The 23,735-nt window shown below is 35.4% G+C and overlaps 1 protein-coding gene across 1 annotated transcript; it reads left to right on the top strand.

Moving 5' to 3' along the window:
* Window positions 1-3,714: 3,714 nt before the first annotated feature.
* On the top strand, window positions 3,715-21,902 carry LOC117982406 (uncharacterized). The gene is made up of 6 exons (XM_034968759.2): window positions 3,715-3,914; window positions 12,178-12,383; window positions 13,333-13,468; window positions 14,950-15,083; window positions 19,249-19,453; window positions 20,366-21,902. The coding sequence occupies exons 1-6, from the start codon at window positions 3,875-3,877 to the stop codon at window positions 20,458-20,460; spliced, it is 816 nt and encodes a 271-aa protein (XP_034824650.1). The 5' UTR covers window positions 3,715-3,874; the 3' UTR covers window positions 20,461-21,902.
* The last annotated feature ends 1,833 nt before the right edge of the window (window positions 21,903-23,735 follow it).

A 23,735-nucleotide genomic window follows, 5' to 3' on the forward strand; every position in this document is an offset into this window, starting at 1 on the left:
TACCCTACATCGTTTGTCATTGTACAAATTACCTTTAGGTGTAGATATATTATTATTAATATTTGCATGCTGAAGTATCAGTAAATATGCGGGGACTATTTAGATTATAAGTAATATATTAAGACCTTTGTAAACTACCCATATTTAGCAAATAAAAATTATTATTATTATTATTATTATTAACGATACTTACGTAACATTTTCGAGACCGAATTATTTTCGGGGGTTATTTTGTATTCATCGTGAGCAAGGGAAATTAATCATCCAGTGATGATTTCGTTTTCGTGCACCGTAATGGATTCTAGGCAATACAGGGCATTGGAAATTCAGGGCACGATTCAAATTAAGTGATAAAGCGTTGGGAGTACGCCGTCTTCGCCCTGTCGCCCTGTAATATGCGCGGAGACCCCACGAGAGCGGCGACCTATTAACACAGAATAAATAGACGTATACTTACGTATTTGTGCAATACAATGATTATTGTAAACAATAAAATTATTTATTGGAAACCCCTAAATTATAGTCCGCGACAGGTCGAGATGACAATCGGGGAGTAAACACCGTGCACACCCGCCTCATACCTCGATTGCCATTTCAACCTGTCGCGGACTATAGGTACTTACCATGGATAGAAGGCGAAGAAAATGTGTTGTACTTAATATTACCTATAAATTCAAAAGTGTGTCTGTCCGTCTGTCTGCCCATATGTTTATTTTCATGCCCCATTAGTTTAATCAATTTGATATACTTAAGTAGAAAGAACTTGAGACCGAGGGCACACGAGTCCGAGGGGCCGGATTTAGCCTCCTTTTTATTCAAGACTAGCTTATGCTCGCGACTTCGTCCGCGCAGACTACACAAATTTCAAACCCCTATTTCACCCCCTTAGGGGTTCATTTTTCAAAAATCCTTTCTTAGCGGATGCCTACGTTACAATAGTTATCTATGCAAAACAGCCCGATTCGTCCAGTAGTTTGAGCTGTGCGTTGATAGATCCGTCAGTCAGTCAGTCAGACAGTTAGTCATTCAGTCAGTCAGTCAGTCAGTCAATTTTAGCTAACAACAATAATAAACTCTCATCATGATAAGAGATCCATACTAATATTATAAATGCGAAAGGGTGTCTGTCTGTCTGTCTGCTAGTTTTTCACGGCAAAACAGTTTAACAGATTTTAATGAAATTTTGTATAGAGTTAGCTTACATCTCGGGGAAGGACATAGGCTACTTTTTAACCCAGAAAACTGAAGAGTTTCCACGGGATTTTTAAAAACCTAAATCCACGCGGAAGAAGTCGTAGGCATCATTTAGTGATATTATAAAGAACATTATAAGCAGGTTAATTTAAGTTCTAAAGCGCTAATTTTTTTTCACTCAAATATTAATAAGACAAAATATCTAAACTATCTTACTTCTGCTATAAACAAAATGATCACGTACCAAGTACGATATTCATTATCGGCCATTGAGGGTGAACAGAGGAAATTTGTAAGGGATAAAATGCTGTTTATGATTTTATGATACTCCCCAATTCCCGAATATGGTATCGTAACGTTAAAGTGTTACGACTTTCCCGAAGTAAAGGGAAAAAGAGAAATTGTCACACGAACACACGTTTCAGTTATAAAGGATATTATAAGAAGCTACAACATTTACTTTGATGGCCAGAGAGCTCGTAGGAAGTTTTGTGATGGTGCTTGGTAAATTACTTAAGCTACAGACACATTACTGTGTTGTTATGTATTGTATTGGGTGTACCGTGTACGTGTTGTCAGTGATGACATAGAATCGATTCTCTACGTGATCAGAAATGAGCGAATCCGTAGAAGAACCAGCATGACCGACATAATAGCCCAACGAGTTGCGACGCTGAAGCGCCGATGGACGGGACATTTAGTTTGAAGAATGATAGACGTTGGAGTTTCACGGTGCTGGAATGGTAACCTCGTACCCACCCCATCAGCCGAGCCGAGATGGATTGTACGTAAGTAGTTGTTATAACTATGTATTACGGATGAATATAAGGTAGTTTGCCATGCTGCAGTTATGCAAAAGGTCCTATCACTTATAGATAGCAAGTATGCCAATTGGATATAATTTAGGAGATTACTAAATAATTTTTCTATTTTTTTTTCTCATTTTTTAGGGTTCCGTACCTCAACAGGAAAAACGGAACCCTTATAGGATCACTTTGTTGTCTGTCTGTCTGTCTATCTGTCTGTCTGTCTGTCTGTCTGTCTGTCGGTCTGTCAAGAAACCTACAGGATACTTCCCGTTGACCTAGAATCATGAAATTTGGCAGGTAGGTAGGTCTTGTAGCAGACATTAACACAGACAGAAAAATCTGAAAAACGTGAATTTGTGGTTGGATCACACAAAAAAATTAAATTGTGGTCATGAACTAATAATAATAGTATTTTCAATTTCCGAAGTAAGACAACTACTTATATCAAGTGGGGTATCATATTATGTTAGGTGCAACCTGTGCATTCTAAAACAGGTTTTTATTTATTTTTATATATCATAGTTTTTGAATTATCGTGCAAAATGTCAAAAAAATACGACTGTATTACGGAACCCTCGTAGCACGATCCTGACTCGCACTTGCCCGGTTTTTTTTTGTATTTTATCCCAAATGGAATAAAAATTATGAACAATTATCTATTTATTTCATATTTTATCCAGCACCTCCTCAAAACATGCCATAGGTTCTCGGGTAATAAGGACGCACGATGATGTTTCATCTTAATAACTTGGTAAAATGAAAGATGATAATATTATATTCCATATATTCCATATCGTGTACTCGTATATATTGAGCATGTGTGTCACGCGGTATTATGATCCCCTAATTAACTTAATGCTACCAATATAAAGACGATTCTCAATAGACTCGAACTCATAGGTCATAATAATATTAATTTATATAGAAAAATACTTGGATATTTATTTTGCAAGAGTAATATAATAATTATTTGTAAGAGAAGTTAATTTACTGAGTAGAGTTTTATTTTTCTTTTTTAAGAGTTCTTTTCAATTTATTAAGTAAATGGGATTGGTAAGTTTAATAATATTTATTTATTGTATCAAAATGTAGAAATATATTATAATATATTTATATATTTTCATATATTTTCTTGCAATGTAGTAAAATACTCAATAGACAGTTCGAAATCTAATTTATTAGAGACTTCGCACAAAGAGCTACAACTTTTTTCAAATCACACATTTGGTTTCATGGATAGTAGGTAGGTTTGGCAAAACAATTTTAGAGTCCTCAATTATTTAAGAGCTCTATAACATTGTTTTATTGTACAATCCGAGTAATTATTGTTGTAACAAAGCGATATCTTTTCGATAGCATAATATTATCAGATGGAAATATCAATATAGTGCACCACTTTGATAAAATCAGTTGACTAGAACTCGAGATACCCATACAGCTTGTCCTGAATTATAATATATAAATAAATGCGTGCTAAATATTATTAAAAACTCTTCTAGGTTTTGTTTCTACAGACGCCGTATTTCTTAAAAGGGAAAGTAACTGTCTACAGTGTTTTACAGACCCCAGCATTTGGTCAAACAATAAACTGTATCAACTCAACCTGTAAGATCATGAAAATGTAACAGGGTTTATTTTGTGACCCCGACAGGGTGCGGGGGTCGCCAATTCTGCCTAGCACGACCGCTCAGGCTCAGTAAAGAAACAACCGTCAATGTGAATACACGCTTGGCACTGTTCCTCGAAATTCATGTTACGTATTGACTTGTCTGTTAAATAATTTATTAAATGGGTGATTAGTGAAACACAAAAGTAATAGGAACCGATAACAAGTGATATGTGATGAGACGTTTTGGATTACTTTGAAGAGCATGTTTGTTTTACTGGCAGTTCTCTGTTTACTTATAAAAGGTATTGTTTTAGTAACTAATTTGAATTTGAATCGCAATTTGTTTACGTAGGTAGATAATATTTTGATCCCAGAAAGAAAACTTTTGTTAAATTAAATTGAATGTTTACTTTTACTTTGTTTTGAGCCCCTCATGGTAAACGGTAAACGGTTGTTTTAATATTTAGTTTTTTTTTTAAATACTAACAAATTTATATAATTTTTAGGGTTCCGTACCTCAAAAGGAAAAACGGAACCCTTCACTTTGGAGGATCACTTTGTTGTCTGTCTGTCGGTCTGTCAAGAAACCTACAGGGTATTTCCCGTTGACCTAAAATCATGAAATTTGGCAGGCAGGTAGGTCTTATAGCAGACATTCAGGGAAAAATCTGAAAACCGTGAATTTATGGTAACATTACACAAAAAAAATTTAATTGTGGTCATGAACTAATAAAGAATTAGTATTTACAATTTTCGGAGTAAGATAACTATAATATCAAGTGGGATATCATATGAAAGGGCTTCACCTGTGCATTCTAAAACAGATTTTTATTTATTTTTATGCATCATATTTTTTTTAAATTATCGTGCAAAATGTCGAAAATATACGACTCTAGTACGGAATCCTCGTTGCGCGAGTCTGACTCGCACTTAGCCGGATTTTTTTATATATTTTTCCGAATAGTATTAAAAATCACGTCATGCATTGCTAGACACTTGCTTAGGCTTAAGACAGAGTTAAAACGAGACAGATGTATATCTCTCACATAAATCTGTCTCGTTTTAACTCAATCTTAAGTGTAAGCAAAGTCAAAGTGAGCTCTATAGATCTCAGCCTTAGTGTCGTGGCAACCCCATGCCAGACACCCTTAAACTTCAAGGGAGTCTGGCAGGGGGTTGCCATGATAATAAGTGTGGTCGACATCCAATTCACCCGCACGATACGTTTTTGCTCAACGTTTCTGATACGAACCGCTTAATGTGTGGAACGCCCTTCCGGCATAGGTAGGTACATAGGTATGTACGTGTTTTCTGTCACGTAAATACCTTCCAGGCAAGAGTGAATAGGCATCTTCCAGGCAAGCGCGCTCCAACCTAAACAACATCATTGCTTTTTAAGGTGACGCAGTACGATCGACCTAACCTGTTTGCTTTTCACTTGACATTGTATGAGAAAGGTGAGAGGCACGATGATTTTCACTGAAATTAAGGGTTTAGGAAAAGTATTTTTGAGAAAAAAACACTAAATGTATGTTTGTAAAATAAAGATATTTCAACTAATGAATACAAACATTTTATAAACAATAACAATAATTTTTAATACAAAAAACAAAAATACCAAACTTATTCTAGAACATAAAAATTACAAATCGAAAATATCATCTAAACCACCGCAACGAGGCAGGGTGCCTAGAACGCTGGCAGCGTTACCTCGTTGAATGGCCAGACTAATATGCTGACCGAGGTAACTGCCAGCCCTCCGGTCCCCCGTGGATTCCGCGAGACGGGATGAAAGGTCCTTAAAAAAGGATCTAGCATCCTCGCCCCACGAACCCATGGTCTCCACCCCAAAAGGCACAAATATGAAACTATTTTCTATATTCTCATATTTGCGCCTCTTGGCCCTTTCTGCCTTAGTAGCCGCCGCTCCGGCCGCCACGGAGGTCGCCCGTACGTGTGACAGCGCCAGTGTATCCACACACGTGGCATCCCACACAAGCGACCTACCTTGCTTCCACGGAACAAGAGTCATACCGTCTGGTCTCTTGCCATCGCTACGTGCCAAACCATTTGGTTCCAATACTGCAGGCACATTAGCCGTGACAAGAGACCTACGTATGACTCCGTTCAAGGAAGCATGACGGGAAAAACGACCGGCACTTTTGGCACAAGCAAGACCGTGGTGACCATATACGTCCACTGTCTCGCCACAATGACAAAGATGTGGCTGTTGAATCCTAGCGCCAAGCCGAAGACCAACCGCGACAGTAAGTGTAAGGTGGTCTAAAAGAGTGCCTATAGGTATGTTTCGAAGGGAGAGCTTGAAGCCAATAGCTCGATTCTCTCGTAGACACTGCGAGGAGACGCGCGCGATCTCTTGAATAAATAAACTATGTCTAATGTTAAATTCTTTTACAATTTTCATACCCCTAATCTTATTCATTTACGCCCAAAGTTGACATAAATTTAGTGTTAAAATAGGAATCCTTTGAAGCTCGTAACTTTAAAATCAATATTTTTTCAGTGTTAAATATATCAATAAACCTAGATAATGGCAAGACAAACCGATATAATACTTAGTTTTGAGCATACAAAATCAAATAATGTTGTAATTACCCTCCTACGTTTGTATGAAGAAAGCACCGAACTGAGCCCACTTAAGCAATGATGTCAGCCTTTCTATATAAAGAGGTAAAGTTTGTAAGCTTGTTTATATAAAAAGGTTAAGTTTGTGGTAAAGTTTGTAAGTTTGTTTGTAGGAAGTAATATCTGGACTTACTATACCGATTTTGTAAATTCTTTCACCGCTAGACATTATTCGTGAATCGTGAGTGACATAGGCTATACTTATTTCATTTTCAAAAAAAAATTGAGAAATTGTAATAAGCTACCCGTGCGAAGCCGGGACGGGTCGCTAGTCACGCAATGAAAAAAGACAAGCGCAAGCCTATCACGCAATAAAAAAAGACTTGTTGCACCTTTCTTCCGTGGTTTGCGATCACGATAACGGGGTTGAAATATCGACATCAATTTCAAAGACGCTGAATGTCGTTTGAAATATTCGAAATGAAAATCAGCTTTGAAATATAATACAGCGGTGAAATGCCGTAAATATTCGATGTCAAAGAAGACCTTAATATCAACCTCAATATTTTAATATGGAAGCTAAGACATTAATAGGATAATATACGAATTATATTCATGATAAAGATATACCCACCTATACTTGTACTCGTACTATAGGTTAAGTCTGACAACTTGTAATTGGCTTAAATTTAACACCTCATTTATAACAACATTACCGAATTCGATAACCTTTCAAATGAGAAGCCAGGGATATTTTAATTAAATTTAGCGTGTTTATAGTACTTTCGAGACTCATTCTAGAAATTTTATCAATAAATCATAAAGTTGAGTACGGCTTTTGACACTTCAGAGCTTCCAAAATATACAAGTTGATAACTTTATATTGATCTACAAGTTTTTTATGAATCACATTTTGCGCTTGACTACGATGTTCTTCTTTTACAGTTTTGCATTCATCGCTGACACAACTACAAAATGATACATAATATTTGGCTTCTGACCTTTACTAAGCCTTTTTTAGAATTCAAACAGATTTTTATTGTAATTTGTATAGCAAAAAAATTTCACTCTCGACAAACTATATAGTATGTCGTCGTGACAATCGGAGTATGAGGCAGGGGGACGTCACCCGCGCAATCCCGCACCGCACCGGGCTAGTCGTCACCCCAATTGCCATCTCGACATATCGTGTACTAGTCGTACGTTTGCCGAACAAATTAGTGCTTAATTGGTCTGTATTCAAGATCTACTTAGTTTCAAATTATAAATTGTTATGTTTCAGCGTCAAACTCAAAGGCGAATGATATCTTTGTTTATTATAAAAGTATAATATAGGTAAAGCAACAGGCCAGGTATATACCTATAGGTCTATCTAGGTCATTCTGTAACAAAGATTTACTCGCTTGAACTATGAATAAAAATAGTCGGCAGGCATCATAAAAACGTAGTAACGGCGAAGTATCGTGACTCAAGGAGTAGGCGAGGAGCTTACATAAGAAATCGAGGCATGCATTTTGAATATTAAAAGTAGTTCATACAGAAAGTTTCAATTATAATCGGAGCTTAGAGTCCCTGAAGACCACAAACTTTTTATCGGCCGATAGTTTGGTCGGTTTCTTAATCAGTATGAAGATGTATGTAAGTGCGCAAATTATAACGATTACGTCATCTTCATACTGATTGAGAAACCGACCAAACTATCCGCCGATAAAAAGTTTGAGGTCTGCGGGGACTCTTAGATGCCTCGTTATAATGGCTGTCTTTTAGTAAGTTCCACCTCAAAGTCTAATTGTCTAGGCTCACATACTTGGTAAGAAAAGCCCTTTGAACTAGTAACATGCATACTTACTACGAAGTTACGAACACATTAAGTGCATTGTAATGGGTAGTTAAGTAGGAGATTCAAGTAAAAAGTATGTACGTGTATATTCCTAGTCCTTAGGTATATTCCTCATCAGCATCACTAACCCATCAACAGCTCACTTCTGAGCACGGGCTTCCTCTCTGAATGAGAAGGGTTTGAACGTAGTCTACCACGCTTAACATATTCCTCAGTGTCATTCAAAATAGTAGCGTTAATAAGCAGTGGATTTTTGATTTTTAAAAAAGCAGACATACGGATATTATGCTTGATTTTACCTACAAGTTATTTATTATTAGTTATTTAAAACTTCTGACCCTGCATTTACACATGCCATCGCGTCACAAGGCGGAGACGATTATGTGAAAGGTAGCTCGCGTCATGGCTCGCCTTTTTTGCGAATGCGTACACTTATAAGCGAGTTCCGTTTACAAAATTAATATGTTTCTAACTGAAACTTTTCAATGAATGAAATCTAACTACTGTGGAATGTAACACATAGATAGACTGCTAAAATAATAATCCTTCCTTTTGGCTTTGCCGTAGTCGGGTATAAAGGACTATAATATAGAAATGAATCACTAAATGTGTTGCTGATCGCAAATCTCGAGAGCAGCTGAACCGATTTCGCTAATTCTTTTTTTATAATATTCCGCCGCCGGGGCAGCTAGTACATAATAAATAAAACACTTTCAGTAAAATAATTAATTAAAGCATTTAATTATTATATTTGGTACCCATAACATCAATTCACAAAGCTCGTTAAGTAACTATTTGTTTCAGATCTGTTATCCTTCACTCAGATTTTCAGGTTAAAATTGTGGCTAATTCCGTTGTACACAATCTCTAAACTAAACTAAAATAGCACGTCTAAATCTATTGCTAACCCTTCCATAATGTTGCTTGCAGAAAAGAATACTGTTAATTTGGTTTAGTTTAGAGATTGTGTACAAGAGAATAGGCCCATTATTACACTATCGACAATCTTATATGTCCAGCCACCAACACAAAAAGTAGTTAAATTTTTCATCCGCAAATACTGAAACAGCAACTAGTGGAGCCGCAAATAAAGTCTATAACTTCTATTAATGTGTCAACCTCTCTACCTCAAACTACCAACATTCATTGTTTTAATTACATAAGACATTTCCAACTACCATAATAGCTATGCGTCTAATTTGATGTCTTCAAGTTTTCGCCTCAAAGATTAAATTTATTATGAGTTGCTCGGCTTTCTTGCCTGTGTTTACTCACTTTAAATGACTGTTGGGTCCGTCCCAGCCATGCCTCGGGGGAAATAACGTAGAATGGAAATATTTACCAGCAGATCGTCCTGTCATAAGCTTAGAAACTGGCCTCATTTGTCATGGTTATTTGTGTTTTATTATTATCGCCATGTTCTCGTATTTCTTATCGTTTGTTTTGTTAATATTCAGAGGTAATATGACGAAATTAATTTACTGTAAGTATTTGTACATATTATTATTGGCCTTTTGAAAAAAATGATATAAGTGTACTTTTAAACATTTAACTATTTAACAATGTTTTAATGATAGCTGTTAGCAGCTTAATGTGGAGCAGATTACAGCTCTCATATTTGTTAACCGATTCCAGGAAGTTAGAAATTCACTAAAAAGCTAAGAATAAAAAGAAAAAAACCGACTTTGGACACCATTAAAATAGTATTAAATAATTATTTTAACACTTGCATATTTTAAAGGCCAATCTGCATTGGGCAAGCGTGGCAGACTATGGCCTAAACCATTCTCACTCTGAGAGGAGACCCGGCACAGTAGTGTAGTGGGCTGGTAAAGAGTTGATCATGATGATATTTTAAAGTCATACAGTCGTAATCATTGGCACTGTGATTCTGAGCACACCTAAATTTTAGAGTATTCACATCCTATTCTTACTAATATAATATGAAAAAGGGCAGACACAGTTTGACAGTTTTAAATTTAATTTAGACCCGTTAAACGTCGTGACTTTAGCTGCCAGTCGCGAGCCTATTGTTTAAATTTGTAGCGTGCACGAAAATTTAGTCTTTAAATGTAATATTCATGTTCCGTCCTTTTTAGCAATAATAAAAAGAAAAAGATGCAGATACTCTAAATTTAGTTTAGAGAAAGACAACAAAATCGGCGCCAGTAAATTGATTAATCAATTTAGTATTAAACTATAGGTAGGTCAGTAGGTATCATGCAATTTTCAAGCACAAAATTAACTTAACACACCTAGACTCCAGGTAAAAGCTGGTCTTATCAAAGTTTATCAAAAATCTGTTTAGTTCAAACTTCAATGTCAAATCTTTGGGGAAATATCAGGGTATATAAATATTTACCAACAAGCCATTATGTCAAATACCTTGGAATTGGACTCATTTTTCATGGATACGAAGGCTTAATATTTCCTTATCCTTGTTATTTATTTATCGGGTACTTTCTCTTACGTATGGAAGCATAGTAGAATAAAATATTGTATCTACACATTCTTTTATTTACTATAGGCACTTAGGAACAAAACTACTGATGAATTTTTGAGCGTTCGGGCAAAAACATACATAAATTATAAAGCATTATCTCTTTTACTCCGAGTAATTTCTCTCGTGTTTCAAGAATTGGTCAGTCAAGCTACAAACTAGATATAACTTCTCTCGAAATACTACACGAACCGCGGTATTCATACAAGTTAATGAACTCAAACTTGTACGGAATACGAGTTTGGAAATCGATGAAGTTACCTAACTGGCTACGTCAGCTGTGCTAATTATCACAAAGTTATGCAATCACCATCCCAACTATTCCCCTTGAAGTTCGGTTCGGCTTATCTTACAAAAAGTTTGCCGGTTTTGCACTTTCATGTAGATTTGTCCCCAACGCCAGTTTTTCCGATAATTTGGCCGCTTATCTGAGAAACTTAAAGCAATTTCAAAAGTCAAAAGTTATATCCACGCTTGTAAAACTGTTTTTATTGAATATTTTTAGGGTTCCACTCTTCCTACGTTAATTTTGGTAACGTACTGCGGTCGCGTGAACTATTCCTACAGCTACACTAAGCGTTTCTGATTGAACCAAGTGTGTGTGGTTTGGATACGTACGATTGACGTACGTGACCTATATCTGCTCGCCGAGTCAGAGTAACTTTGTGTTAATTACGCAAGCATACTTGGGCACCCACACACCCCTAAACACAAAAATCTATACCTATCATAAAAAAATGAATCGCTGAAATGTATGTACGCGCATAACTTCCGAACGACTGCGCCAAATTGGTTATTTTTTTTGTTTTGTTTATAATTATTATTGTCAGGACAAGGTTTGTATAAAATAAATTTTTGGACAATTCACGAGAAAATACAGTTTCCGCGGGACGCGGACGAAGTCGCGGGCAACAGCTGGTAGAATAAAATCAGCGTAGCTCATCGTCATCTACGCCGTAGCACTTGTAGCTGCGTAGCGTCTGATGTATAATTTGAAGAAAACTTATCTAGAAGACGTAGTAGGTCAGTCCTTTTTTAACCCTGGAATAAACTTGTCAAAGAGTGCAGACATTCCATATACTAATTTCCTGAGCAGTTTGGTGCAAGAGGGCGATGAGTTTGAGCGATTTTTTTTATCAAGCAAACGTAATTATTCATTCTTTTGTTACAATATACTGAAAGAATTGCGTCATTTCATAAAGATAGACATTTTATTAACATCGTTGGATATAATTTTGTGGGAAATTGGACCTTATAGTTATATCTATCACTAGCTTATGCTCGCAACTTCGTCCGCGTGGACTACAAAAATTTCAAACCCCTATTTCACTCCCTTACGGGTTGAATTTTCAAAAACCATTTCTTAGCGGATGCTTACGTCATAATAGCTATCTACATGCCAAATTTAAGCCCGATCCGTCCAATAGTTTGAGCTGTGCGTTGATAGATTAGTCAGTCAGTCACCTTTCCTTTTATATAATTTCTTAGTGGGGGTCTTCCAGAGAAGACCTTCATGCAAAATCTCAAGTTTCTTGACCCTGATATATAACAGTCAGTCAGTTACTTCTTTTAATCATATTTAAGATTGTACCCTTATTATAGTGAACAACCCTTAAAGAGATTAATTTTCTTGTTACAGAGTCCCTACTTCTAAGAATAGTTCATGTGACGGTCCCCTCGTACCGGGTGAGAGGTCAGCCCGCCCAACTGGAGTGTAATTACGAACTAGGAGACGACACTCTCTACTCAGTGAAATGGTACAGAGATAATGAAGAGTTCTATCGATTTATGCCGAAATACGACCCTCCTAAACACGCTTACAAACTCGATGGAGTCAAAGTGGATGTAAGTGCCGTTCCTTTGAAACATTTTACTAAAGCATATTTTGCCAATTAAGAAGGTCAATAGAATTTTACCGATGAGTATGCTTTGTGAGGCCGATTTCCTGATTAATGAACTGAAAATCCATGCATTGTTAGAACGGAATTGAAAGCCTGATTCCTTGAAGGGGGCCCTTCAAAAATTAAATTTAGTGATTGTATTGTTTATTGGAAATATTATTACAATGTGGCTATTTCCATTGTACACAATCTCTAAACTAAACTAAAATGGCACGTCTAAATCTATTGCTATCCCTTTCATAATGTTGCTTGCGGAAAAGGATGGCACTAAATTTAGACCTGTTAATTTAGTTTAGTTTAGAGATTGTGTACAAGAGAATCGGCCCCATTATCCATATTATATTGCCTTAGTGCCTATCCGAAATAAACTCAACGTCTTCAGTTTTGAGTCTCAGAGGTGATGCTGCTGCTATGCCAAAGTAAATAAATCTGAGATTGTGTTGTTATCAAAAATAAGGTGTATATATAAAAATGAATCGCTTAATGTGTTGCTGATCGCAAATCTCGAGAACAGCTGAACCGATTTCGCTAATTCTTTTTTCATAATATTCCTTGAAGTACGGGGATGGTTCTTAAAATCCTGAAAAAGAATCGACTGTTAGGCGGTACGAAGTTCGCCGGGGCAGCTAGTTACATATGAAAATCTTCCTAAAAGTACCTATGTAGATTACTGACTAAATTACGATATTAAAAAAAATATATCAAAATCGGTGTTTGAGATAATCGCGGATATATTACGCACGTACATACATACCGTTCAAAAATGTAACCTCCTTTTTTTCGGCCATCAGCTTCACCCTAGTCTGTAGGTGTAGGTTAGGTGTGCGTTGTGCCGTAATCGATAAATATTATTATCAATTTCCACTAATATTTTCTGTTGTGTTTGTCAATAGATATCGAAGTCAGACGATAGAAAAGTCGCCCTACACCAGGTGACGCTGAAATCAACAGGTTTGTATCGGTGCGAAGTTTCCGCGGAAGCGCCGAGCTTTGCTTCAGCTGCCGGGGAGGGCAGAATGGAAGTTATATGTAAGTTTATTCTACCCATATCCGTACTAATGTTATAAATGCAAAAGTGTGTCTGTCTGCCTGTCTGCTAACTTTTTACGGCCCTTCTGTATAACCAATTGGGTATTTGACTCCAATTTTTTTATAACTTTATTATAAACTAGGATAACAATAATGACGTAAACTGAAAAAAACTAATTAAATCGATCAAATAATAAAAAAGTTATAAGCATTTAAATATTTCTGATTAGACAGAGATAGCGATATAGAATTATGACGTCATTTTGACTAATGCCATAGTAGCTTCGTGCGGTTTCATACAAATTCTCGTTTTGCGAGAAAGGGATAGAAGACCCTCCCACTCGAAAATTAAAATGCCTGTAACTTTGTATATATTTGTTTGATTTTAATATTTTTTTCAGCGTACGTCATTATTTTTACCCTAGTTTATAATAAAGTAATAATATTTATCAAATTCAGTAGTAAAATACCCAGTTTTGTAGAACTTTGGTACAGAGGTAGCTTGCATCCCGGGGAAAGGATCACCTCAAACTACTGGACGGATCAGGCTGAAATTTGGTAAGCAGATAGCTTCTCTTAAGAAAGGATTTTTAAAAATTCAACCCCTGAAAGAGTAAAATAGGGGTTTGAATTTGTATAGTCCACGCGGACGAAGGCGCTAGAATAAGCTAGCCTGAAAATAAAGTAAATAATTACAAGAACTTTTGACTTAATTATTTCATCAATTTGCTTAATAATACCTACTTAATATTCATTGTGATACAAGTTAATTAAATTCTTGACTATTCTATTATAATATTATTTGAAATATAACTTTGGGTTATTTCCAATATAATGGCTCTTTGTACCTTTTAAACTTTTAACATAGCAAAGTTACAATTAAATTGCGATTTTAATTGCTTCTTTATTTTGTAAACTTCATCTGAAGGTCTTTTTATTCTTGCTTTATATGCATACTTTAAGTCTTAATGTATTCATTAAAACTTACTCACTCACTTACTCACTTCACTTTAATAAAAAATTTAATCCATCTGAATTTCAAGGGATCTCTATTATTTTTCATAGTATAATAACTATTCATTTGAATTATATTATATCTTTACAGCATTTAAGCATCCGATAAGCAATTAATTTTTTAATTACATCAAATGATTAACTATTAAGAATCTACTGTTTATCTAGCGTTTGTAACTTGGGTTCACGTGAACTGATTCTATAAAGTTGGAGCACAATATTAACATCTGAATTTAAGCTTGCGAACTGTAAAAGTTTGGTCTCTATCGGTGTAGTTATTTTTCTTGATGAAAGCACAAAAATACTTTATAACTATTATAGGTCTACCCGTATAAGTAAAACGGTTTTACGTTATATAGCGCGACGGGTAGGTGACGGCGACTTAACAGTTTCGTCACCCCTCTCATTCCTGAGGGAACGGTTTGGGTTCCTATAATAGTTTTTTATTCATATCTCGTTTTGTTTAGATCTACCACGCGAAGGCCCTCGAATAACGGGCAATGAACAAGAGAATAGACGAGGGGATTCTCTATTCCTTAATTGCACCTCAAGCCGGTCTTATCCTGCAGCAGTCTTAAGTTGGGACATTGATGGTGAAAAGGTACGTATTATGAAATAAAATATTTCTTTCATCAATTCCAATAAAAAAGACAACCTCACACTTTTAAAGAAAGTTATTTTTTTGGTTCATTGTGGCACATCTCACATTATGGTGACACTTCAATGTTATTGTTCCCATATTCGAAATCTTTTACCTAAGACTGTGTTGTCATTGTCCACTTGTTGGATGGTTTTCATGTCTTTCTGGCGCACTCAGAGTCGCTTAATCTAATATCTCTCACATAAATCTGTCTCGTTTTAACTCAATCTTAAGTAACGATTAGCGACTCTGAGTGAACTATAAGAATAAGAATAATAAAATTAAAATGTCCAAAGCTGTAGCGATAAAAAATACACATGGTGCAAAAATATACATTTCCAAAATAAAAAAATATGCTGACTTTGCTAGCAAATCAATTTCAATGAAACTCTACTCTACTACGAGCGCTTTCTCTCATAAATATAGAAGGCAGAAGTAGGATATTATATAGGATATTTTTGTATCGAAAAATTGGGAACGTTAAAAGTAGGTATATATTCGTTTGAGTGAGGTCGACAGGGGTCCAAACACTGAAATGCAAATGTGAGATAACCAGCTTGAGATTGGCAGTGTACGGTCGTAACTGAGTAAGCTTCTAACAAATTTCCAACAGTAGGTAGGCTACTTACGTAAATCCAACAACAAAGAAATTATTACAATACAAACCACGGCCTAAAAAGATAAGTTATACTTACAGTCGGTCGACGGAGACGTCTAGACAGAGCGATTTTGTGTGGTCCCAGCAGTTAGACGGGGGAGCAATTATACTGACAACCATAAATCGGCACAAATAAACTTAATTATTTTGCTGAATGTCTATAGATCAGTCATTCAGGTTTGTAGGAGCTATATATCATAAAACTGGCCCGTCCGCAAACATCAAGACCGTCGTCTTACTGTATGTATTTATATTGTGCTACTTACTATGGCAAAATATTATACTCTCTGTTACTAAATAGACAACAAGTCTAGTAGTGCTATAGATGCCCGTAATTTCATCTACCTGGAATAAATATTATATAACTAGTTGACCCGGCAAACTTCGTACCGCCTAACAGTCGATTCTTTAATTTTTAATTTTTTAAATCCTTACAATAATTTAAAATTTTCACTCCGTAAGAACCATCCTCGTACTTCAAGGAATAAAAAAACATTTTTCGAAATCAGTTCAGCTGTTCGCGAGATTTGCAATCAACAACACATTCATTTTTATATATCGAGATGTCAATATTTATCATGAGGTAGGAAAACAAATTCTACTGAGAAGAGCCGGCAAGAAACTCAGCAGTTGCTCTTTTTGTTTTTAAATAAAATGTTACAATATGTATACAATACATAAGCAATGTAAAAATTACTCTACCTTGTGGGCTGTTGAATGTAAAGCCGACCGTTTCTATGCAACCTTGTATAAGTCCCGCGAATCGCTAATGCGCGTGACCACCATTTTAGTTTCGCCAGCACTAGACTGAAGTTTCGAGCTGATGGTATATTTTTATGTCAGCTGACGTGAAAATGACGTCATTTCGATGTTAATGAGACATGGTTAGCCAGCGCAATAGCAATTTGTGGGACTTATAACTGAGAAATTCGTCAAATCGTATGTATAACCCTAAGATATAGTATATTAAACTCTCGTATAACCACGTGAAATGTTTTTTGACACAGTGATTCAAAGAATTTTTTTCGGAATCTTGTAATAAAGCGTGGGTAGGTATAACAAGATTCCCCACAAAGGAAGGAAGGAATTTAGGATAGTGAAATAGCTATACAAGAAAAATAAAGTATTCGCGAGTTTTGATAAATTTAAATATAATTAATACGAGATACATTTTGTAGTGAAAACCGCTACTAACTTTCGTCGTTCAATATGAAATCGCGTTCAATAGAATTTCTCAACGAGTAGCCTTAAAATTATAAAGTGAAAACTTGGATATCTCGAAGTAGAGAAGCTAATTTAGAATTTTTCTTGACTTAAACTTTTGAAAAGTTTTGAATACTTTTCTGATTAACAATCTGATAATGGCTATAATCTTACCCAAGTTCTATTGTTCCCTGAACCCTTACGACCTTTAGGTTCTTATTAACTTCGAAGTTTAATAAATTCTTTTGTTACGTAAATGCGTAAAATATTTTACATCGGGGATGACAAAAGTGCAAAGTTTTAAGGATTTTATGTAAGGGCTAAAATTACTTTCCTCAGTTTACAACTATATAATGAAAATTCTTAACTTTATTAACAACTAGCTGCCCCGGCAAACTTAGTACCGCCTAACAGTCGATTCTTTTTCAGGCAATTAAAATTTTTCTCTCCGTAAGAATCATCCTCGTACTTCAAGGAATATTATAAAAAAAGAATTAGCGAAATCGGTTTAGCTGTTCTTGAGATTTGCGATCAGCAACACATTTAGCGATTCACTTTTATAATATAAAGAAAGATAGGAAGCTATAGGTTCTTTCACATCAATTGACATTGATTACTATGATTCTGCCACCTACGTATTGAGACAAATAAGTATTAACTAGCTACGTTTAAGAGGGCCGAATTCATGGGGAAACTTTCGTGCTCCACCAGCTGAGCCTGGTCATTAATGTAAGCCACATTAAAACCAACATCAATGAGCCCAACCACGATAAATCTGCTATAAATTTTCAAAGAGTTAGGTAGTACGCAGATTAAATCCTGGTTACAGCATTAAAACAAGGTTGCCTTTTAGTTTCAGTGTGGTCGGAATCACTTACAAGTAGTGTGCCAAATTTTGAGTGGATTAGATAGAGAAAAAGAAGCAATATAATACAATAGAAGTGCAAGTAAAAAAAAAATAAAGTGTATGGAGATTCCTACATCAGCTGAGACAAGAGCTGATAATCTTCAAACGGCTGAACCGATTTTCATCAAACATCACTAAGAACAATTTCGATTAAACAGACTTTGGAATAAAAAACTGCTTGCAAACGTTTGAACACGTACCTACAATAAAACAGAGTGATAAAACAATCAATCTTCTAACACCGCTCTTTATTTTTTTTTTTTTATGCAACAGGGTTTAAAAATAAAAATTGAATATCAATTTCTTTCCTGCTAACTGAACTCTGCCTGTAGTTGCAGAGGGTTATAACCGGGCCAATCGATCCTCTTAATACCGCAGGATTTATACACCTATAGCGATATTTTTAGCTGAGCTTCCAGTTTTAAATCATTCTTAAGTACCAACATAATCTTGAACTATGGCGTCTTTGGCTTCGTATCTATTTGAACAGCTTCAGGACGAGCAGCCTCGAGTCGAGGCTAACTGGAGGTTACTCAAATTAACACGCGTCTATCCATTTTCACTTACGCCTAATATTAGGCCCGGTAAAAATCCAGCGATAGTCCAGGTATGGAATTCAGCTCACAGAATTTCTCTACAATGTAAAATATTACGGATGCGTCATATTTTTGCGCGTGCGGAATTTCGCATGCGAAAATTCCGCTAGGTTTGCACCTGACCTAAAGCTGATGTTAGTCAAGGCGGCTGCCTAAAGTTAAAGCTTTGGTAGTTTTGAAGTTGTTCAGCTCAAATTTAGCAGGTAACGCCATGTTTGGTTAACTGCAAATTTAAATGAACAGAAATGCAAACTATGGAATTGTAATAATATTATAAGTACGGATATTCCAGTGGTTAAGACGCCAGCCTACTATTCAGGAGTTCGGGGTTCCATCCCGACGTTTCGATGGTATTAGCATTTTAAGCAATTAATTAATATAATTTGTTTTAACGATGAAGGAAAAAACGTGAAAAATCTTGCATGCCTGAGAGCTCTCCACAATGTGCTTAAAGGTGTGCCTAGTCTGATAATTTACGGCCTAATGCCCTTCTCATTCTGAAAAGAGACCCGCGGGGTGATTACGAATCTCGCGACAGACTTGCGACAGGCGTAAGTCTCGCGATCATTGCTGTCAAACGTCACACGTAACAGCGGATACAGAGCAGACAGCAATCAAGCTCTAGTTCACCCTCTATCGGACAATCTATGAACTGTCACATTGCTACTGCTGTTGCGTTGTTGTCGCTACTGCTACGTTTTACGTAATCAGCCCGCCATACTCAGTTGAAGCCCGGCTATAGCATCTACCTCTGTTCCTTAGGTCACAGACCCAATGCTACTGGTGGAATACCCAACAGTGCAGCACGCGCACGGCTTGCTGTCGTCAGCTCTTGGTTTGAGAGTCCCTGCAGGTCGCACGATGCAAGTGCGATGCACCGCTCGTGTCGCACCTGCGTGGAGAGAAGGCAGTGAAGCTGTCGTCGGTAGCGGTCAGCTTGCGGACAGCAAAGAGGCTATGTTGTTAGGTAAGTTGGTGTGTGCTTCAACCAAGGACTTACATAGACTGGTAATGGGCCACCATGTTTTGAAGCGTGCTCGTATGTGTTTTATCCAAAGGTGAGTAAACACCACGCCATTAGTTATGTAGCCTGTACATCATACATGTCATACATGTCTTCACTTTTTAACCGACTTCCAAAAAGAAGGTGGTTCTCAATTCGGCCCGGTTTTTTTTCGACTTTTTTTATGTATTTAAAATACGAATGTATGAGCTTTGACCATCTGGAGTTTTTTAATATCTTTGGCTTCAGCAAACAAAGTACAACCCTGTGTGGACAAGTTTCAATATCTGTAACGGTCAAAGCATTTTATTGCGAGTCTAACATATTATAATTTATATTATGTTTTGTAAAAAGACGATTGGCTTCTGTTCTAATTCAGTATATCTTATCTTAACACTAATAGGTACGTGTCATCCGTACTAATATTATAAATGCAAAAGTATGTCTGTCTGTCTGCTAGCCTTTCACGGCCTATCCGTACAACTGATTTTGACGAAATTTGGTAAAGAGATAGCTTGCATCCCGGGAAAGGACATAGGCTAATTTTTATGCCGGAAAATGCCGGATTTTTGGAAATGTAAATCCACGCGGACTGAGTCGCGGGCATCATCTAGTAAAAAATAATTCACAACGAATATGCAATTAGTCCTTAAAATCCGTGATTAAGTACTTTATTTATTTATAGCTCAAAGTATATCTGATACATAAATCCTTGGGAACTAGAATATTAATTTATTTAAGCTCTCTGTTAGCGTCAAAACTTATTTATATTTAAAGAGACAGGCGACACAATAAAGTTTTATAAACATCCCATCATCATTCCACCGTCAAAATTACAAACATTAGTTGAAATAATAAGAACCTTGTTTGTTTCAGTGCGAAGCTCGAGCTCGGTGTCTACATTAAGTGTAATTTTGTTAACACTTTCTGTTCTTCGAGTTCTCAGTTCTTTGTTGGAATCGGAAACGTGATAAATTGTCTCTGGTCTCCTTTTAAAAGGCATCGTTACTCTGGACTAACCTTCGCTTGAAAGGCGATCGTTTTGGTAAATTTATAGTCATGTTACTTTAGGGCCTTCTTTTGTGTGTTGTTTTAAAATTCGAATTACATAGTATTACTAGTATTTTTATATGGTAAATAAATCATTATTACTTTATTAAGGTTCGATTATTATTTAATCGCCAAATAATGTTTAACCATTGATTAGTCAATTAATTAATTAATAAATAGAAGCGTATTAAAACTCATGTTCTATGAAGCTGTCAAAGTCAGTATAATACCTACTGGATATCAAGTTGCAAGCGAAAATGATTTAAAGCCAGCAAAAAGTTTTGTTCGGAAGAACCCGAAAGCGATTTCGAAGAGCGTTGTCTCTGCCGTTGAGACCGACAAAACATCACACAGGTATGAGTGACAAAGACGAGCTCTACAGAGCCGAAATCTTATTCTAAATGTCGATGTACAATATATTTTCTTGCCGGCCGCGACTGTAACTATGTACTACAGTTTGTCTGAATTGTGACAGTTAGTGAACAGACTGAATTCAAAAGTAATTTGTATACTATATGTACTTAGATATATACAATACAAATCAATGTTTAACATTACATTGTAAACGAGGCCCTTTAGTGTATACTATATAATTACTTAGTATTTAAGGTTTCTCAAAGACTCAAAGTTTCCATTGAGTTGTAAAATCGGGTCTTAGATATTTTATATTATACATGTCAACAAAGACAATCTAAGTGAAAGGAAGTAATTGCAAATAATTCTATTTTGGATCATTTGCTCCTAATTAAAGTGTTATAGCCGTTCTGTAAAAGTAATATTATCACGCAAACAAAACACAGAAATCAATTACCTATATTGTTATTTTTTTCGTTCAGTTTAACACCACTCAAAATAATACTGTTACAATATTAAAACAAAGTTTGACAGTGACGGAAAAATATTGTATATTTAATTTTATTTACTTTGTTCTGCAAAAAGATTTTTTTCCTCCATGCGATCAGCAAATGCAAAATAAATTAATTTTTCTTATTATACACCAAAACGAATGCTCAGTTGAGAATATCATCAGTTTAGTAAAATCATCATATCAAATACATATCTCTATTTAAGCGTGCTTATTATAGTTTTATTTAAGTACCTCCGCATTTTTACAATTTTAATTTTATGAATTCAAATATTTTGTGATTTGTAAATACGATCTTAGTGACGCCTTCTTAGATAATACATTTAACGAAAACGTTGTAAATAATAGATCATTTCGCATCTAATATTATTGCATAAAATATGTATTAGGCATTAAACGAAAACTTGTAAGTATAATAATGGATTTATTGGAAATGTTAATTTTGATTTTCATATTATGTGTTTCAATCTTTATTATTTTATTAAATTTGATGAAATTGAAGAAAAAATTGCATTTTATTCACCCAATTATTTTTGATATTCCTTGTATTATATTATTATTATTATAAATATTAACTGACATACGAGTGCGTCGCAGAATACAGTTAGATGTAAAAATTAAATTTTATAATGGTCTGATATCCATACTTGACAATAATTTCATTGAATATAATAGATTTAAAAAAATTGTGAGAGTATAAAAAGTATTTCCAAAAGGTCAAACACCATTTTAATTTATTGCTGGATAATCCATTCAGTAGATTACGTGCACTAAAATATTATTGTATGAAATGGGCTACATTGAACTTAAACATCATTAAAGTGCCTTAAGTCACGCGACGGCTAGGAAAAATAACTTATATTAGATAGATATTAATCTACATCTTTATTATGTTCTAGGCAAAGCTTACCTACGTTTTATATAATACCTTCTAATTTATAGCATATGCATATAGCAATGTGCATGGCACATAGTTTAAATGACCGATAGACTTTAAGATTCCAAGGTTTTAAGAGAAGAATTACTACTAGAAATACTTTGAGATTATTATAGATACTTTCAGGCATGCAAGTATTGTTACGTTTTCTCTCACCGTTAAATCAAGTGATATTAATTAGTTGCTTAACTAAACTTACTTACCTGTACATAACTTACTTGTACATAATATTTTTTTAAGAAATAGCAGGTTCTAAGTTTTAATTACTAAGTAATAAATTAACTTGCACTTTTTCAGCAATAATAACTCAGCATTTAAGTGTATCATCATCATCATGATTAACCCATCGCTGGCTCACTACAGAACACAGGTCTTCTCTCAGAGTGGTTTGGCCATAGTCTACCACGCTGGCCAAGTGTGGATTGGCAGACTATAAGTTTATAATAACAGTGATTACTTCAAAATATAGATTATGATCTATACATCTCGATGGATCTACACAATTGTTTGAATAAAAAAGATTAATGGTTAGTAAATTGTTCAAATAACGCCCATGACAACATGTGCTTTGAAGTTTGAACTGTTATTTTCTGACTAATTATACGTATGACACTTTGACAAAGTACTAAAATATTATAGGGTAGGGCTCAGTTGAGCGAGCATAATAAATAACAGGTGTAGTGAACAAATTATGTGCCTTTTAGGAGACGTGAAACTGTACTTATATGGAAGTGGGTACTTTTAGGAATTCCAAAAACACACGTAGAAGTCGTGGCATTAGTTATTTATCTAAGGTCTCCTCTCGTAACCGTGGCCGATGACATTCCGGCAAGCGCTGCGCTGCTGAATAATTAAATATGTGACTGCACGGGAAAAGGGCAAACATTATTTAGACAAAATCATAAAGCAATTATTTGCGCATTGTTCGGCATTTGACACGTAGGGGACGTCTACGCCCCTTTGCGTGACCCCGGCAATTAACACGCAATGCACGCTGTGCAACAACCATTCAGATTTGAACTAACCGTTTTCAGTCCGTAAGCTGGTTTCACTCACAAAACAATAGTTACAAACATTACAAGAGATCACGTTAAATTGGACTTTGCTATGTATTTAATTAATATTGTAGCACTCGTTTTACGTAAAAGATTTTTCATTCAAGCATCGATGCTTTCTTAAGGAAAATATATCACATGGGACTTACAATACAGTTAAACTAAAAGTTAAATTATTTTAGTGGAAAAACTTTAGTTGATTTTTATTTTGTTGGATATCGCAAAACGTAACTATTTCAACTAGTCAAAAACTTAATAGGATCAATGATTAAGAAGTGATTTCGATTTTTAATTTTATTTGGATACTAGCATATGCCGGCGACTTCATTCACGTGGATT

Source organism: Maniola hyperantus, chromosome 5 (genome assembly GCF_902806685.2).
Source record: "Maniola hyperantus chromosome 5, iAphHyp1.2, whole genome shotgun sequence".
NCBI classification, from domain to species: domain Eukaryota; kingdom Metazoa; phylum Arthropoda; class Insecta; order Lepidoptera; family Nymphalidae; genus Maniola; species Maniola hyperantus.

Bases quoted from the DNA above. Each gene is read 5' to 3' on its own strand.
- LOC117982406 (XM_034968759.2), top strand. From the start codon at position 3,875: ATGTTTGTTTTACTGGCAGTTCTCTGTTTACTTATAAAAG. The intron at 12,384-13,332 runs GTAAGTGCCGTT...GTTTGTCAATAG, and splicing joins TCGATGGAGTCAAAGTGGAT to ATATCGAAGTCAGACGATAG. The intron at 13,469-14,949 runs GTAAGTTTATTC...CGTTTTGTTTAG, and splicing joins GGGCAGAATGGAAGTTATAT to ATCTACCACGCGAAGGCCCT.